General features: G+C 35.9%; 1 protein-coding gene across 11 annotated transcripts in view; it reads right to left on the reverse strand.

Moving 5' to 3' along the window:
* Positions 1–20,101, reverse strand: part of CBLB (Cbl proto-oncogene B) — a 219,527-nt gene that overhangs the window by 64,027 nt on the left and 135,399 nt on the right. For all 11 annotated transcript variants that reach the window (XR_003208751.2, XM_025873717.2, XM_025873709.2 and 8 more), the window contains exons 10-11: positions 17,708–17,911; positions 753–938 (exon numbers count right to left, since the gene is read on the reverse strand). Coding sequence is in view for 10 of the 11 variants with exons in the window: in XM_025873717.2 (XP_025729502.1) it covers positions 753–938; positions 17,708–17,911 (390 nt within the window). In the remaining variant the exon portion in view is untranslated. The remainder of the gene's footprint in view (positions 1–752; positions 939–17,707; positions 17,912–20,101) is intronic.

Raw genomic sequence — 20,101 nt, forward strand, 5'->3', positions numbered from 1 at the left:
ATCTGATCTCAAAACAAAGTTAACTATAATTGAGAACAATCAACTCCTACTAAAATATTGTGCTTCTGACTCATTTTAGACTCTAGAGCATATTACCAAATGGAATTAACTTTTTAAGTCTTATATTTAATAAAGCAAAATATGCCCTTATCGAATTTGGAAAAAAAAGTCCTCACAAAACTAAAACAAATCATGGACTTAGATTTACACAGTTAGAATTATGTCTTTAATATTAAAGAGTAATGTGATTACTTCACAAATACTGTAATTCTTTGTAATTAATCCCTTCAGGTATAAAAAGTACTATACAAATAATTCCCTGAGTCACCTTGAAACATGGGTGATAATTTATCACAGTGTAAGCCCTTATGCAAATATACCTCCATCACATTTTTTCTTGTCATGACACGATGAAAATGAGTGTAAAATATCATTTGATAAGGGCATGCAATTTATTTTAATGCATATAATGACTTTTGAAATCCATCTTACAGAATAACCATATTTACTCTTTATGCATTTTTGCAAATCAGGGAGATACAGACATATGCTCTCTCTGAAAAATTATGTAACTTCTATAGTAATAAAGCAAAAATATGATAGTGGGCTCACCATAAGCAAAATGAGAAACACAACAAAGTTCTTCATAAACAATTAAGAGCACAAGAAATGCAAGGAATGGAATTCAAAGGAACCTGAGCAACCAGTAAGTGTTACTTAAATTATCTGTGTTCCTAATAAAATCCGTTTACCTTTGGTGAACCAGTTGGGCTGCCACAGGGAGATCGGACAATGCCTTTCTGAATTAGATCCAGGCGAGGAGGTACTGGTGGCAGGCTTAGATGTGGGATCTGGAGAGGATCTGGATGTGGCTTTCTTCTCTGTGCAAGGGGAGAGGATCCTGGTGATGTGACTGGTGAATTCTGCCTGTCAGTGCACTGGAATAGAGAAGACGAAAGATGATGGTGATGTGATATGGAAAGTGTCTGCCTTTCAGTTCTTAAGGAAGACATTTGGTTTGAGAAGGTGTCTGCCATTGAACATCTGTTAAACTCAGTTTACTCTGATTAATAGATGGAAAGCACTCACATTGTCCCTCAAGGGCAATATTATGTAAAGAATAAATGGGTAAGTTTCTCCTACATATTGCAGACAAGGTCTAGGAAAAAAGAAGTGCAAAAGCATAGTTTAAAAACAATCAAATGCAAACATTTACCACAGAAGCTCGTCCACATTTTATGAGGAAGCCAGAAATATACAACGCAGAAATGCATTGTTCTTGGTTTCTAGACTATGGAGTTTTCTTTAAATCTTTGACTTATAGTATATTCTAGAACTTAGAAGTCATTTTGTTCCATACAAAATATGTATCCAGTGCATAGCCTACTTTTGTAAAACCTATTAAATCAGGCAGGGTTTAACAAATAAAAATGTGTATTTAAAATAAAAACAGCCCAACTGTTTTTTCCCCAAGACTTCACATGGAAAAGAAATCCTCAAGTTAAATGTTTTTCTTTGCTACTAAAGGTTTTCTACTTTCTCTTCTAGATAAAATGGCATTGAAAAGCCAGTAACAAGTACTTTGATTTATACATGTGTAACCTTTTTTTATCTTGGAATTTTTCTTTTAATGTGACATAACCTGATTGTGATTTCATATAAAAACCATACCAATTAATCAAATAGCCTTACCAAGGTAAACAATATTCTGCTATGAAATATCAGGCAGTTTCCTTTTCAAGGCAAGTTACTAGCTCTTTGGAGATCTAGGTTTGATTTTTATACCTACTATGCTTTGATAGTCATCTGTTTCCTAATGCTAGTATTTTTAGAGTGTTAAGCTTATTGTTAACCTATTTTCCTCCTAACATTACTCACCTATATAAGAGCAGTCAATGTCAACAATTGATAATTTAACTGGAGCTGTAGCAACAGTGACAAAGATTTAGCCATTCTGTCTTTATCTGAGAGGGGATGATAGATTTGTGTTCACATCCACACTTAGTTACATTGTGTAAGGCTTTTTCTAATTAACTAAAACCGGGGTTTGTCTTGTGTTTTTCTCATGATTAGACTAGGGCTATGGGTCTTTGGAAGGAAGATGAAGGTCAAGTAATATTTTAACCACCTCATATCAAGGGTCCACACCATCAATATGATTCATCATTGTTGATGCTGACCTTGATTACATGGCTAAGGTGCTATCTGTCAAGGTCTCTTCCCTGTCAAGTTACTCCCTTTTTCTCCCCCTGTCCACACTATACTATACTCTCTGCAAGGAAGTCACTATGCACAGACCAAACTTAAGGTGGGGAATTATGGGCCCCACTGTAAAGGCTTCTTTTTTTTTTTTTAAAGATTTGTTTATCTATTAGAGACAGAGAGAGTGGGGGGCGGGGCACAGGGAGAGAATCTTCAAACCAACTCCCAAAGGCCAAAGCAGGGCTTGATCTCAGGACCTATGAGATCATGACCTTAGCCAAAACCAAGAGAAGGATGCTTAACTGACTGAGCCGCTGAGGCGCCCTGAGGCTTCTTTAAAAATAATTTTGAGTGGCTACACAAAATCTTCTAGACCATACCTCAGATATACCTGAATATTGTCATGACATTGCTAAACTGCCAAGTCTCTGCTTCTCTGAAGGGTGCCAAATAACTAAAATAGGTCAACAAATTTACCCATAATTTTACATGACAATTTTAAGAACCTTTTCTTCTTTTTAGTACTTCCATGATTCTTTTTTATATTTCTCACTCTGCGATAAGGCAAAAAAAAAAAAAAAAAAAAAACTCAATTGTTACTAAATTAAAAGAGAAAAAGTAGAAACTCTGTAGTAACAATAAACTGATTTTAATGCAGCCAGTGATTCTTAATAAAATGACAATTCTACCCAAAAAGCCATGGAGCCTCACATGGTCAGGAATTTGAAGCTTCTGGGATAAAAATTATCCAAAAATGATCATACACATAACAGAAAGAATTCCTGATGTAAACTATGTGTATCACAGTATCACAGTATTTTAGTATCACAGATCTCTAATTCTCCACAGTTCCCATTAGGATAAATTACATTCTCTGAGAATTAGCAAACCATCACCTGATAAAAATGCTTTGTTGATCTGGTTATGTCCTTTACAAAACAGACTCAAGAAGCAAAACTACCCACAGTTCCTATTCCAAACCACACACACACACACACACACACACACAGAAAGTGAATACATAGCACTTTATCCATTCAGTTGTTAGCAGAGAAAGTTTTCAGTGCTAGGTGCACACAAAGCAGACTGCTGAATAAAACCTCTGCCCCTCTGAGCACTTTTCTTCCACAACTCTCTTCCTGCTTCCTTCATTACCTGAAAAGAATTCTGACACAGCCAACAGCCCACCATCGCTATTAGACCTTGACTTCTGCTTTAATTATTATTTAAAGTTATCAAATTCCTAATATGTTTAAATAAAGGGATGGATTTGATATGAAATGAGTGAACTGTTAGACATTGAAAGGGTATACTGAAAATCCTCAGGAGAAACATCCAAACCCATGTGTGTGGTGCAGCAATAACCTTGAACTTCTAGATACTTCCAGATAAGCATACTCTCAACAGCTTCGTGAATATAATTGGAAGCAGACCTTGCTTAAAGACAATTCATATTGTACTCTCAAGGTGATTACATACCATCCTCCTGAAAAACTAAATCATTTTGAAGCATTACAATATCTGTAAGTTGACTTAGATTTTATGGAGGATATATTTGTATGTGAAGAAAAAAAGAACGTTTCATCTTTGTTGATTATGTGGACTAAATTTACTATAATTTATTTATTTTCCTGAGTTCCCCTGAATTAGAGTAAAATCCCCATGTAAGAATAGATAAATTAACAATGCCCTTTAGATTAATAATGCATTATTCTTTGCTGAACCTTTTGCTCTATGAACAATTTTGTAATCAAGAGTACTGAAACTTTGCATTAACTTTTATTGCTGGCAAAATTCATTGCTAACTATAACATCCGTAAACATTCGTAGTAGGCAGTTTTAGTAGATGGTTACATAAATAGCCACTTTTAATTTATTTGAATAATCACCATTTTTCCTTCCTATTTGATAGTCTAAGGAGAAAAGACACCTAACACAATGCTTCACACCCCAGCTCATAATTAAATTCTTAAATGAGGCGTTAAAAATTCATGACATCAAAACTTATCAACTCAATGAGAAGAATGAAAAGTTGGCCCCTTTTCCCCTTCTGAAAATAAAAAGAAGCAAAGAGAGTGATTTAATGGAGATCTAAAATTACTTCTCCTTTAAACTATACCTCTATCTCTATACAATGTTTGAATATTTAATGGTCTTTTAAAGGACTGTGATTCTACAGTATCAGAATCTCCCCCTACATAGGGAGGAACGACGAATGCCTTTAAAACTGAGCAGTGACAAAAGCATGTGGCCAGTCATCTTTAGCCTGCCGATTTATACTATTTCCCAAATAGCTTTTACCATCAGACATTTCCCTCAGCTCTTCCTCCTGTGTCTTCTTCCACAGGTCTAATCCCCATCCCAAGATCACTCCGGCCATTTACTCTTCTCTACTTCTGATGTGTGATAAAAGGGGCTGTGGGGGAAAACAGCAACAACAAACAACAAACCTCAACTTATTCTCTGGTTCGAGCTTCAATTCTAAGACTGAACTATGCTAACTTAACCACCTCTTACTGATGTGTCCAATATTCCTCAAAATTGCTACCATCTCCATTCTGTATAGAAATGCAGATTTAGTACACGTATATAAAACTTCTTGAGGAGAAGAGTAGGAAAACGTTTATTAATCCTGAATAATAACAGTTAGGTATTTTCATTGCTAGGGATACACTTGATTGGAATATGTGAATTTCAAGTGTGGCTAACTGTCACACTGAAGTTCTAAAGCCAACTAATTATAAAAAACAATGACCATATTAGACATATAATCTGACTTCATCCACGTATATTTTCTAGATGTAATGTTTGAATTTCAGCTAGACCTTTAAAATGCCACACTGTCTCGCACAAATTGCCCACCTGTTAATATTGTTACCTGTAGATTACAAAAGGGTTAATCCATTTCATGGAGACCTTATGGGTTAAAAAAATTAAATGAAATATGAAATAAAAGCTGCCACAAAACATTTAATTTTTATTTGGATGATATAATTAGGAGTATTGACTCTTTTGATATAGAAGTGATAAAATGCAGCCTATTACATCTCCAAAGTTCCAAAGTTTGCTCATCTTCACTACCAAAAGATAATTCTATTAGAGATATCCTTAAAGAAAAGGTTCCCACCCTTATTTTTTGTTTTGTCCTAGACAATTCCTCTCACTATCAGCCTAAACAAAATCAAATATCTAAACGAATAATTAGACTAAAGTCTTACAATGCATTCAAAAGTCAAAAATGTCATTTGGATTATTTGCTATTATTAATTCTGATCATTAGCACAAACTTCTAGAATTTAACATAAAATTAAAAAAAATATTTTATTTATTTGAGAGAGAGAGAGAGAGAGCGACAGCAGAAACACAAGCAGGGGGAGTGGGGGAGGGAGAACCAGGCTTACTGCCGAGCAGAGAGCCTGATGTGGGGTTGGATCCCAGGACCCTGGGATCATGACCTGAGCCAAAGGCAGACGCTTAACAACTGAGCCACCCAGGTGCCCCGATAAATTTTTATTTTTTTCATATTGATCTGGAGAGCATCTTAAATATAGAAATAAATAATAAGAGCAAAAGTAGTAAAGCGGAGGTTAACAGGTTTAGGAATATGTATGTTGTCAAACTGTTCACCATAATAAATAAGTTGTATTGATTTTCATGCTCATCTCCTTGTGTCTTCAAGGACACGACACACCGTTCACCGTTCCACTTTTTTTCCTCATTTTAAAGAACATAATTCACTACATAAAATTTGGAATTATAGGAAAATATAAAGAGGTTTTGAGGACATGTACACACAGCCATTGGTGATGTTTCCTAATCACATATACACATTTTTAATCTACTCTATATTGGCTAACAGTATTATAGCAAAAGAATTCTAGCTGCCATTAAACATTCTTCATGAACATAATTTTAAAGGGTGAATTATATGGATATACCAACAATTTACATAATCATTTCCTGCCATGAACGCTTGGGCTATTCTCATTTTTTTTCTATTATAAAGTAGTAACATAAAAAAATCTTTGGTCATACACATTTTAAATTTTTTGTAGAGACTTTGACTTTATTTAATTAAAAAAACTTTTCATTTGACTATAGTTGACATGCATTTTAATTTTTAAGGGCAGAATCACAGGATGTTTTGAGCATAGGATAATAGGCTCATAACTAAACTAGGTAAAAGTTTATGAATATGCATAAGACATTTTGCTGTCCAGATGGTAAAAATAATTTATTCTTCTACCAGTTATGTGTGATGGTTACCACTGCACAAACCTCAAAGGCATAAAGTATTTTTAGTTTTGGATTTGTTTACTTCAATAGTTGACTGGCATTTTAGTAGCACATGCTGATGTTTCACTTTGAACTGCTTTAATAATTAGAAAAGAATGTAACATTTTTTTGCCATGTGTATTTCTTCTTTGGCTTACTGGCTTTGTATGTTCTTTGTCTCATTATCTATATTATATTCTCTTAGGTACCTCTCATTGATTGGTATGAACGATTTATTAGGATAGTGAACCTCTATTATGTTATAATTATTATAAATAATTTTTTCCCAGTTTAATTTATTTTCTTCATTATTTTATGGTAGAGACTTTACCTCTGTTCTTCTGGTTTTAATCTCCTAATGAATAAATAAAATCTAATTAGTGTAATAAGAAGGCATAGTTATCAAGGGATACTTCAAAAGATCATGTCCAATCTGCCATTGCCTTAAATGGAGTCCTTTCTTGGTCACTGTATCATTATCTGTCTACTTTATTAAGTTAGGATAAAGAAATGGAAAGCTATGGAAAAATTAACTAGTTAAGTATAGGAAGTGGGATATGAACATGGAATTAACTGTACAGAATTTACTGCACAATATAAAACAACCATTTACATAAATGCAACTACAAGAGTTGGGAAGATGGAACCATGCTTGCATATTACAGAATGGTTGATTTTTATAATTTCATTCCTTTATCTTGATTTTGGGTAATTCTCACTTTTTTCTCCTATTACACTTGCTTTCTAAACTTTAGAATAAATTATCTTTTTTCATTTTCATTTATTCACTTTCAAAATACAAAAGCTGAGCACCTAAACTCCTGTCTGTATTACCATCATACCAGCATATTCATCTATCCTAACAATTTCTCCTAAGTTCTTTAATACCGGTAGCGATGAGTACGTCTTTAACAAATTGGAATCCTGGTGCTCTAGAAATTTAAAGACCACATCTGATTCTTTTATGTCTGCATACTTACCAATTTTTCCTAGCCCTTTGCTTCCTGAAATGAATAAATGCTATTCTTTATTTCTCTAACAAACTTTACAGAATTCTTGAGCACTCAGAATAGGATGCTAATGACCACCATAATGAATAGGGAAATCCGAATTTGCAATTTTAACAGAAAATACTGAAAGAAAAGGCCTAAGAAGTAAAGTAGTCAAAAGCCCATCTCAGGACGCTCAGCAATTACCAATAATAGTCGGGGATTCATTCTATTTTAGTCACTCTTCATTTTATCCACACCTTTTCAAAAGCAATTTTATAAAACCTTTAATAAGATCCATTATTATGGAAATGGCAAAACATTTGGTAAGAAACCTCAAACCCAGCCAGGCTATTATTAAAAACAGGACAAGAGAAAACCTCTCCAATTACTAATAAGATGAGAGTACTCACAATCCCAAAGATAATCAAAGTCAATTTTATAATATTTCTAACAAGATTTTTACTTAATGAATTTTCATAACTGAACAGGGTAGATCCACATATTATAAGGATGATGAGAAGAACTCTTAGAAGGTCAATGTTTTCCCTAAATGCAGGAAAATTAATGAAGGACACTAAGAAAACTTTTATCATTAAAATATAATATTTTAAGTATAGTTTCCTTGCTGCTAACTATCCTTTTGGTTCTTTTCTCATGTTAATTTGTGACCATAAAACCTAGAGTCTTTTAAAGAACAGCCTATACTGAATACTATTCTGAGGGTATCCATTACAAAAACATTTATCACACACACATGCACTGATTCATGTGAAGTTATGACTTAATGTTATCTATTTTGGAATACCTGTACCATCTTTTTTAGGTAATAAACAAAACTTATATGAGGAATGTGATGTAAAAGCAATAGAATCATGCCCTGCTTATCCACAGTCCTACTTCCAGAAGCTTTAATCTGTAGCAATTTAGGGAGAAACTGAGGGTAAAAGAGAAGTCCTCCCAATCTGATCTACAGATTCAATGCAATTCCAATCAAAATCTGGGCAAGTTATTTTGTTTGTATCGTCAAACTTCTAAAGTTTATACTGAGACAAAAGACCACAAATAAACCAACATGATACTGAAGAAGAACAAAGTTGGAGGACTGACACTACCTGACTTCAACACCTACTATAAAGCTACAGCAATCAAGGCTCTGTGGAATTGTCAAAAGAGTAGCCAAATACTTCAATGGACCATAATGAAGGGCCCAGAAATAGACCCAAAGAAAAACAGTCAACTAATCTGTGACAAAAGAGCAAAGGTAATACAGTGGGGCAGACACTCTTTTCAACAAATGGTGCTGAATCAAATGCACATCCACATGCAAAAAAAGAAAAGACAAAGACTTTATACCTCCATTCACAACAGTTAATAAAACCCCTAGAAGATAAACAGGAGAAATAAAGATGACCTTGGGTTTGGTGATCACTTTCTAGATATAACACCAAAGGCGTGATCCATGAGAGAAATAACTGGTTACATTAGACATAACTAAAATTAAAAATTTCTGCTCTGTATAAAAAACCATCAAGAGAATAAAAAGACAAGCTACAAACTAGGAAACAATATTTGGAAAAGACACATCTGTAAAGGACTGTTATCCAAAATATACAAAAAACTGTTAAAACCCAACAATAAGAAAATGACTGGATTAAAAAATGGGCCAAATACCATCACAGAGACTTCACCAAAGATATACTGATGGCAAATAAGCATATAGAAAAGATGCTCCTCATCATATATCATCAGGGAAATGTAAACTAAAACAATGAGATACCACTATATACTTCTTTGATGGTCCAAATCAAGAACACTGACAACACTAAATGCAGGAGAAGATGTGGAGCAACGGGAACTCTTATTCATTGCTGGTGTGAATATAAAACGATACAGCCACTTTGGAAGACAGTTTAGTGGTCTTAGAAAACTAAACCTACTCTAAGTGTATATTACTCATTGAAAGAAACCAATCTGAGAAAGTATGTAGTGTATGATTCCAACTATATGACATTCTAGAAAAGGTAGAGCACAGAGGATTTTTAGGGCAGTGAAAATACTCTGCATGATACTATTATAGTGGAAATGTGTCATAATACATTTGTCCAAAACCGTAGCCATGTATAACACCAAAAGTGAACCCTAATGGAAACCATGGGCTCTGGGTGATAATGATGTATCAATGTAGGTTCATCAATTGTAACAAATGTGTCCCTCTGATGGGGGATGTTGATCACGGGGGAAGCTACTACACATGTATGGGGACGGGGTATGTGAGAAATCTCTGTATATTCCCTTCACTTTTGCCATGAGACAGACGGTTGCTGTGGGTGTCATCAAAGCAGCGGACAAGAAGGCAGCTGGAGCTGGCAAGGTCACCGAGTCTGCCCAGAAAGCTCAGAAGGCTAAATGAATATTATCCCCAACACCTGCCACCGCAGTCTTAATCAGTGGTGGAAGAACGGTCTCAGAATTGTTTGTGTCAATTGGCCATTTAAGTTTAATAGTAAAAGACTGGTTAATGATAACAGTGCATCATAAAACCTTCAGAAGGAAAGGAGAATGTTTTGTGGACCATTTGGTTTTTGTGTGTGTGTGTGGCAGTTTTAAGTTATTAGTTTTTAAAATCAGTACTTTTTAATGGAAACAACTTGACCAAAAATCTGTCACAGAATTTTGAGACCCATTAAAACAAAAGTTTATGAGAAAAATAAATAAATAAATAAAACCACTCTAAAAGTCTAAAATACAGAAATGAAACAAAACAAAAAAACAACCAGCCTCCCCACCCCAAAAAAAGTCCTCTAAAGAGGGGGAAAATTTCTGCTGCATTTTTTTCTATAAGAACATAATGTAAAGCGCCTTGTTACCTCACTAAGCACGCAGGTATTTGATGTGTGTATAAAATGAGGTGCGCTATTTTAAATTATTATTATTGTTTACATTCCACTAACAACCTCCAGAAATTTTTAGATACTACAAATTAGAAGCAGTGAAGAAGAGGTAAAGGGTTAGAAACTTAACCCTGGAGAGCTACTGAGCGGAGGAAGAGTTGCCTTCCCTGAGGTTTGACGGGGAGGTGGTTGATAAAATTGCACATTTTAAGAAGTGCAAACAGCCTGACAAGTGAAGTAACCTCAGAGACACTGCTCCACTAAAACCTTAAACACTGTTAACTATGCTGATCTATGCTGCTTCCCCTGGAAATTCCTGTTTTGAGGACCTAATCCCCTGGCTTGGGACCAGCCTCCATAGCCCTGAAATTTCTTTGAAGTTTATATTTTACTTTAAACATCTATATGAATTTTGCACCCTGATCCAAATATTGTATGTGATTTTAATTTAAATGTATGGCTCTCCTCTCTTTGTGCAAAGCCCCCCCGCCCCGAAATCTCATAGCAAATGTAAGCTTCAAGAAGTACCTCAGGCTGACTGTAATGGCTTCTTATGCCCTTTGATTCACTCAGCTGCATAACCAATTTTGAAAAGTCAGGGAAGGGTGACATATAATTCAGAAATATTTCCATAAAAATGGTTGAGAAACAAGAACATTCTGGGGATTAAAGGAATAAATTTCAGTCCCTGAAAAATGCCCTCAAGTGAAACCCACACTGCTTTGCAAAAGACCAGGTACAGCTGGTTTGAACAACAAACAAGTAGTACTGAGTTACTGTAGCTCTTCACTGTACTTTAAGAAACTACTTAATTATTTCAATTTGCTTATGTGGAAAACAAGACTATTGTAAGCTTATCTAAATTATTTAGTGATTAAAACAGTATTTCAGCTGAAATGAGGGCAACTTTGCATTTTCTTTGAGTTTTAAACCTAAAGGATGATTTTATGACAAATTATTTTACTGTGGCCATGCCATGAAATCATAACAATGTAGATATTAATATAGCAAAGAAATGCAATCAACTGCTTGCCAAACCAACAGTTTTGGTGTCTAGTTCTTTCTAAATGATGACAGCTAACAGCACCTAAGAGGAAAAAAAAAAACTTTCCATAGACATCTCAAAAATACTATTTAATTCTCAGAAGCACAGCAGTATCTCGTCTTAAATAACACTCTACAAAATAATGTTAGTAACAGCTAATACTTAACATTTACTATGTACCAGCACTGCTTCAACGGCCTTATACACATTAACTCATTTACTCTGAGTAGGGTTTCACAGACGAGGTCACTGAGGCACAGGGGGTTAACTAACCAATGCAAGGCACATCGAGATTAAGTAGAACATAAACCCAGGATGCTGGACTCCAGGGACCTTAAGAGGACTGTTCTTCACTGTCACTACTGATCATTCAGTGAAAACAAAACAAAACAAAAGAAAACACAAGAACCCCTTCTCAGTGACGTACTGTGTGTCAGGCACTATGTAAGTCTCTGGGAAGGAAAAGAAGGGCAAGGGCGAGGAGAGCAAGGCACAGCATCTGGTCTCCTGTCTACTTACCACAAGGAGGCTGACTCAAATGAGGTACAGGTGTTCAAGTGCTTGCTTCTCCTAAACTACTCATTATTTAAACCATTTTAAAGGAACCTGTAACGTCTCTGCAGTCACCTATAACTTCTTATAGGCCTTGGACAAGGCAGATTTTCCCTCGGTTAATCCCATGCTGATATAAAAAAATGCTACTGTTTTGCACGGAGAGCTCTAGGAAAATCAGTAAACAGAATGAAGTTAAATGGCAAAGGAACCTGTTGACTTTGCATGGCTACTGTCACCCAGGACTACCCGCACTGCCCAGTGGGGGAGGTGAGGACTTCTGGCATGTGAGCAGAATAATTCTTCTTGGGTGGGACCATTCCATGGCTTGCTGGAGGTCTCATATCACCGGCCACTAAATGCCATAGGTTTCTCCTACCCCTGAGTCACCGTGAAAAGCAAAATGTCCTCACATATTTCTGAATACCTTCAGGAGGTAGACCGGTCTGCAGTTGAGAACCGTGTCCTATATTTTGAATGTCTATTGTTATTTTTGTATTTCATTTTTGTTGTAAGTTTTATCTTTATTACTCCCACGTAGACCTGAGATCTGTGGCTGGAACCTCAGTCACATTAAAAAGGCAACATTTTCCTAAAGACACTGAAGTATGCACATAACTCTGTCCTCAGGATCAGGAATACCATGGGTCCTTTCCTCACACATTATTATTGGGAAAAGCAAGAATTAGGTAATATATCAAGTTTTTAATTAGTAATATGTATTTTTTTAATTTTTTATTGTTATGTTAATCACCATATATTACATCATTTGTTTTTGAGTAATATGTATTTTAACCGATGATGGCAACATTAGGAGAATGTACAAAAAAGGATAAAAGAATGACTCCCTTGATCCCTCGTCACACCTGTATTTCTCTTTACATGGCCATTCATTAAAATTTTAAATATGATTTCAAGAAAATGTAACGGTTAAGACCCAAGGAATTAATCTCAGTTCATATACTTGGTCTGTCAACATCTTCATTTTTGAACGCAAATTTTTATTTTGTTTGTAATTTTACGTATCAGGTGAAAAATATGTTCTATCAACATAATTGCTGAGGAACTCTTATGATTCCTTACACCTTTAACAAAATGAAACAAAACTCTGACTGGCAATAGACACCTTTTCTTAGCTCTGATCTGACTGAAGTCAGAGAGAAGGACATGATCTTACCAATCATACCCTAGACTTCCTCTGAGGACTCACTCAGATCCAATTATCCTAGAAATTCTGACAGCTTGAGAACTCAGGCAGAGGTACAATTTCAAGCAAAATCTAAAACATCTTCTAGTTAAAAACATAAAACAGACTATTTCTAGGATGGTAACCCATCTGCTGTATTGTAGATTTATACATTCTGTTTGCTTCTGTAAGATTAGCATTAATATATTTATAAAAGAAACAATAAGATATTCTATATGTTCAGTATGCAACTATTTATAAACTCCAGCTACAGGATATCACCATGGTAACAGGAATAGACAAACAGCTCAGTCCTCCATGCTATGAGAGAAGCATTACTAATTTAAAGTAATGCGATATGTTTAAGACAGGCAAAAATTAGTTCACAATATAGTCGTCAACCTGCTCATAAACAGGAGAAAGAGGAGTATTTGAAATAGCAGATAGAAGAAAACTGAATCATTCCACTGGACAGTGACTTACAGTCACTCTGGAAGTTGAGAGAATGAAATATTTTAAAAACGAATGAATGAATGAATAAGTGAATGAGTGAATGAGGCAAAAGAATGAAAAAACAGAGAGGAAGAAGATTCAGGTAGAGAGCTATTGTGTCAAAATGACAGTGTGATATTTGTTTATAACCTCAGCTGTTAGAACTGATAGAATCTACAATTTGATATTTTGTACATTTATATGCAGTCTTCAGTTTGGAATAAAGAAAGATGTGTTAGATCAGGTCACCGATTTCAAAGAGCATGTGAGCATGCATGTCCATTTATTATTTCACTTAATAAATATTTACTGCGTGTGTTTACATACCAGAAAAACACAAAAAGAAAGAAGACATTGACACCGGCCTTAAGAATTAATAGTCTAATGGAGAAGGCGGTCCTCTAAATAAAACAAAACAATCTCGTGTAACTCCTGAGACAGAGGTACATATAAAGTGCTATAAGAACATAATGTCATAGCAACGTTTTTCCCAAGTAGAACTGATGCTTGCATCTACACTAAAATTGAGGTTTTACTGAAAGTTAAGTGGCAGGGATTTATGAAATATTATAAAATTTACAATCTGTTTAATTGACTAGAAGCAGATAAATGCACATGAAGACATTTAGTTGAAATACGACTCTTCAACTTACAAACAAATAATTACAAGTTGTTTAAATTTCTCCAATATCTCACAACTTCCAGAGGGAAGGAGAGAAGTCTGCAGTCGCGCTTTAGGAAATGACCCCAGGGACTACCAACTAAGCCGCTGAAGGGGGGCACTTCTGGAACAATGAATGTCTGAGACCACCAGTCTTCTCTTGGTAAACTAAAAAGAAGACCAGTGTAAAAACCTCTCAGCTCCCTGGACAGAAAGCTCCCCAGTGTGCCAGGGAGAACAGAACATGCCCGGTCTTGTGACTGGGTGAGAAGAGGTGGGGAGACCACGAGAGTCGCCCTGCACATTCTGCTGCGCGTCTTAGGTCACCAGTGATTCCCTTTGATTGTCGGGGCCACTGCTGAGCAGGGCCCAAGCTTCAATGTACTTCAGTGGGAAACAGACCAAGATGGCAACTTTCCCTAAACTCCTGGAGGGCAGCTACTGTTCCCCGCAAGCTGTTAAAGGATACAGAGTTCTTGAAAGAATTCCTCTTAAGACCCCGCTCTCCTCCCCTGACATCAATCACTGAAAGAAGAAAATCCATTTAGTAAAGAAAAGTGAAATGCCTTTTTCCTAGCTAGGAAACATTACCTCCTAGGTCATGTGAACTACTTGAGCTGCTATATGTTTCTTAACGACTTTTCTGTTATTCCCTATTATCCATGCATTCAGTATATGCTTGCTGTGTCCTAGACCCGAGTCTTGCAATCTTTTTAAAGGGCTATATAGTAAATATTTTAGGATTTGCAAGCCAAGCCAAGATGCATACATACATACATACATACATACATACATAAATAATCAAAGAAATTATGTAGGTACTTAAAAAATCATTTAAATATATAGCCATATAAAATGTAAAATCATTCGTAGCTCACAGAAAAGCCAAGAAAAACAGGCCGCAGCTTGCTGATTCCAGTGCTAGATCACTGTCAAATATCCAGGCCAAGCTAAGACCATTAGGTTATCAAATTAAAAGGAAAGGTCTTTTGTATCAAGACCTAGCTTCTTCTGATAAGAAACTACAGGGATGATCTAAGAAAGCTCTGTCCAACAGAATTATCTATTGGAGAATAGATATTTCTATTATATCAATAATAGATATCTCAATACCTATAGAAAATGTTCTATATCTGTACAGGTCAATAGGTAGCCACTAGATACAAGCAGCTATTGAGCATTTAAAATATGTTCAATGGCACTCAGGAACATTTTATTAAACTTTAATTATTTTAAATTTACATTTGAATTAGCCACATATGGATAGTATAACGGAAAACAGATTTAATAGTCATTATGTATCAATTGGCAGGTCACAACTTAATTTTGCTTGGGTTTTTGGTGACCCGTTAGGTAAGTGTGGGTGTAAATATTTTTATAGGGCATAAATATTTTTAGAATTTTATGTTTTTATCAACAGATAAAATTTAAATTATTTTTAACTTCTGGTTAAAATTGTATTGGGGTCAGTCATTATTCATGATATACATTACATTATAGAACTGAAAAGACCTTCAGAGGACAGGTAGTTACACTCTATCAAGTACAATGTGTGTGACATGTTGCATAGAGGGCAAAAGAGGCATATTGGGTGATGGCTCACAGCTGGACTTTTGAAGTTAGGAAGATCTGGAATAAAGTATTGGTATTGGTTGGAATAAAGTATTGGTAAAGCAAGCTATTTCACCTCTTCCTCAGTTTCATCCTTTGTAATACAGGACAGTAACAGGAGCTTCTTCATTGGGTTGGTGAAATAATCAGATGAGATCAAGGACTGAAGAACCCAGAACAGTGCCCTGTCACTGAAATCATCAATGTTACTATTATATTAAAATTAATAATACTGCATGAGGTATGTTCTAGCATATGCTCTATAATCTGACTTAGTAGAAACCATTTTATGACTCAGCATGGGAAGGAGCTACACATGTGGTTTGGGACATATCGCTGTATTATTATCCAAAAAACCTAAGTTAGAATCTGGTCTCTACAACCTACTAACGCAGCAAGTGACATGTGTAGTCTGCACCTCACTTCCTTATCTGAAGCATAAGAAGAATATTTACCTCTGCAAGTTGTTCAGAGGATAAAATACGTAAAAAAAAGCTTTGCTCATATAAAAGATACTGAGGAACAACTACTTCCTTCCTTCCATCTCTTGGATCAAAGGAATTACATGCTTCAAAACTAAGTTGTCAGGATTCAGGGGTAGAATCAAGAGTAGTTTCTCTGAGAGTTAAATTATGGCATTAATGAGTTGAAGAGTAGAAATAATCTCAGACTGAAAATGTCAGAGGAGCCATGCTGGTGATGGTGACGTATCTGCACATGTGAAAAATACCAAGGGCATCCATCTTTGTTGAGCATGGAATGCTGAAATACAGAAAATACAGGAGCTCACGAGATAAATTTTGATATCCTCAAGAAGGAGTAAACCAAATAAATGCCTCATCTGTTTCCTGCACCATGGGTTTCCCTCTCACAGAGACAGATGCAAACGATCTGATGCCATTACACGTTATTATCACTCCACCTAGATGGCAAATAGGTTTCACAGTACCTGCCAAGTCTTAATGAATTGCAGTGGAGGTTCTATAAGGCTGTGACCTCAGCGGGGATGAATGCCATGATTGATTAGCCCTGTCTGCCACAAGTCAGGAGGAGGGCTGCGACGGGGCACCTTCAGAACTTCTGAGTGTAATCCAAATTTCATGTATCTTTTCTGTACACAGAATAACCTGATATCTAAGAGTCCAGTTCTCTTAATCATTACATTTCTGGCTTGTAAATTATTCAGTTGGCATTCTAGTTCATTGACTAGTCTTTTGTGAGCTTAGCTACCCCAACTGGGAAGCAGCATCCATTCTCAATAAATTGACAAAGTCAATTTTCTGAGTCAGTAATTTTGATAAGCAAAGCCCACACTATGGTAAATTCACAAAGGTAAATCTTATGTGACTTCTCAATAGCCAAATGGAAGGCTGGCTTTCCTGGTAAGAAAATAACTCGAACAGATACTTCCTTTAGACTTCAACAAAAACTGTTTTTATTCAGTTTCATCATTTCCAATTTTCATATTTTGTCTTAATTTTTTCTTCGTTTTCTTAATTTTTTCTACACAGATCTGCTCTTGCCAGTCTTAGACAATGTTTAATTCTATAGGAAAGCTCTCACCATCTCTCATTTTGAAGTTTAAAACCAGCAAGAGTACTTGGAGTAGAGACATTAGTTCTTTCTCAGTCTAGGATTTCATCAGCCTGTCAACATTACCCAGGTCCTCACCTTCCTTTTGATTCTTCCACTTTTCTTTCCAAAGCCCAAATCAACTGAGTCCTAGCCCATCTGTGACACTATCAGTCCTTTCTCGTGCCCCCACACCAGCCTGATGAAACCTGTGCTTTATCATTTTACCTTTCGAACATTTGCCAACCGATTCATCATCAAGGATTCCTCTCGGTCATCATCATCATCCAAGTCCAGCATGGGCATTCCAAAGGGGTCGATGATGCTACAGCACCTGGAACCTTCATCTCTTGGATCAAAGGGGTCCACGATAATGGGCTCTGTTCCTTTTATTTCACAGCGACAGAAGGGACAGCCCTGGCCATCCGACTCCTGCACAAACAACAACAAAAAAGTGTGATTGGTCTTTGTTCAAATAAAACAGTGCTGAGGGGCCAGTGTTCTTCAACTATAAGAAGTTGCAAACAAGAGGTTTTAGGGTAGGCAGTGAGAGTGAAGGAAGATCTGTCTTGAAGAAGTAATAGAGCAGAACAGGGAGCCAAAAAAATACATGATAAATGTTCAGTTTCTCACATTTTCAAAGAAAAACTTCTCCAAAAAAAGTTTGATTTGCCAAAGAAAAGGAGCCTAATTTTATTTTCCTGAATGTTCACTTACAATCGTAATGTATCAAAACTTGAGAGTCCTATAGAAAACTGGAAATTTAATCATTTCCCCCTTTACCAAAGGCTCCAGTGCTAAACTTCTATAAAAAGGACATTTTGAGGGCACCTGGGTGGCTCAGTTGGTTGAGCCTCTGTCTTCGGTCTGAGTCATGATCCTGAGGTCCTGGGATCGAGCCCTGCATTTGGCTCCCTGCTCAATGGGGAGCCTGCTTCTCCCTCTCCCTCTGCTTTCTCTCTCTCTCATGTAAATAAATAAAATCTTAACAAAAATACTTTAAAAAAAAGAAAGGACATTTTGAAAAAAATTCATTATAAATAAAGTAGTAGTATCAATTAAACAAGCCATTCTGGAAAGTTCCTGGGCATATAACTATGGCTAAATATTTCCATTTAATTGCCTAGGTATTTTAAAATCTTGTTTTACAATCAGTGGGAAAAAAATAAAGTAAATTGACATCTAGGAACCATCAACTGTCCTGAGAGCCTGTCATTCTGACACAGCTTATTTGGAATATAACACCAGGTGAAATATTAAATTTTACCCCTCATCTTGCTTCCAAACTAGATACTGCAAAAAGATTTGTGTAATACTTTTAGGCCGGAAACTCATTTATTGGTAATTATTGAAGGTTTTGTCTCCCAATTCCATTTCTCAAAATTCATAATTGGCAAGAAAATAGAACAAGACTGTTTCCTCATCCTGCACATAATGCTGCCTTCCAGAGTAGATGGTATATGATACTCACCACCATATTTCTTTCTGCATTTTACCCTAATTTTAATCATGTAATATTTAAAAAATAGTAAAAAGCATAACATCATTTTAAGGCAGAAATGGGATGAATTAAAACCATTTTAGAGATGAGACAACGGAAGCAAAGAGAGCTAACACCTTTAAAAGAACCATTCAGTACTTAACTCAAGACTGTCCCACCCATTTGGTATGATGGGAAACTGGTTATCTGCAAGCCCTACACTGAGGCTCTGACCAGCAGTGGAATAACACTTCTGCTCTTCCCTCTCTGGATAACTGCTGGGCATCCACTCTGGCAGATCCTGTGGTCGCTGGTTATTCTTTTCCAAATATCACTCAGGGAGTAAATATTTAAGGAAAGCTAAACCTTTCTCCCGTCTTTTGATAACAAGAACATTAAATGCCAAGTGCATAGTCGATATAGGTTATCATCTAGATAAAATCCCCTTATTAAAGTCAAAAGGGATCCATATTCTGGGCCTGTGATAGCATTTTCTTACAGATCTATGTAAAATAATTTCAAAAAGATGGTATATCTGATACATAAGAACAAGATGGGAAAGAGCTGATAGTCCCTGGATGTCTTCAATGCACGATGGAAGGAAAGTAGTACTCTGGGTCCTAAGTAGACACATCATTCATTTGTACATTTAAAAAAAATATAGAAAATTTCAAACATATGCAGAAGCAGAGAGAAAAATGTAACGAATCTGTACGCACCTACCACCCAACTTTAACAATTATCAATTCCTGACCAGTCTTGTTTCATCTATACCTTCACTTGCTCCCTCCACCCTTGGCTTATTTTAAAGCACATCCTACCTATAAATGTTTTCGTATGTGTATCTAAAAATAGAAAATCATTTAAGACCTGACTAAAGTATAATTAACATTAACTAAAAATTAGTCCACTTGATCTAAAACATTAAAGTCAGTATTTTTTTTAGCACAGTGCCTGGAATGTTTATGTCATGGTATTCAGCTACAAAAGCTTCTCTTAGAACTTCCAAGGCAAATTTGCTATGTTTTTTTTGGTTAAGGATGACTTCCAGTTTATGCCATCCATTTCATGAGAGAAGGTAACTGGAAAGATGAGTTTGGAAAAGGGAAGAGGGGAAGGGCAATAATAGCATCTTGATGGCA

This window comes from Callorhinus ursinus, unplaced genomic scaffold, assembly GCF_003265705.2.
Source record: "Callorhinus ursinus isolate GAN/ISIS: 27379988/994484 unplaced genomic scaffold, GSC_fseal_2.0 scaffold1, whole genome shotgun sequence".
Taxonomy (NCBI): domain Eukaryota; kingdom Metazoa; phylum Chordata; class Mammalia; order Carnivora; family Otariidae; genus Callorhinus; species Callorhinus ursinus.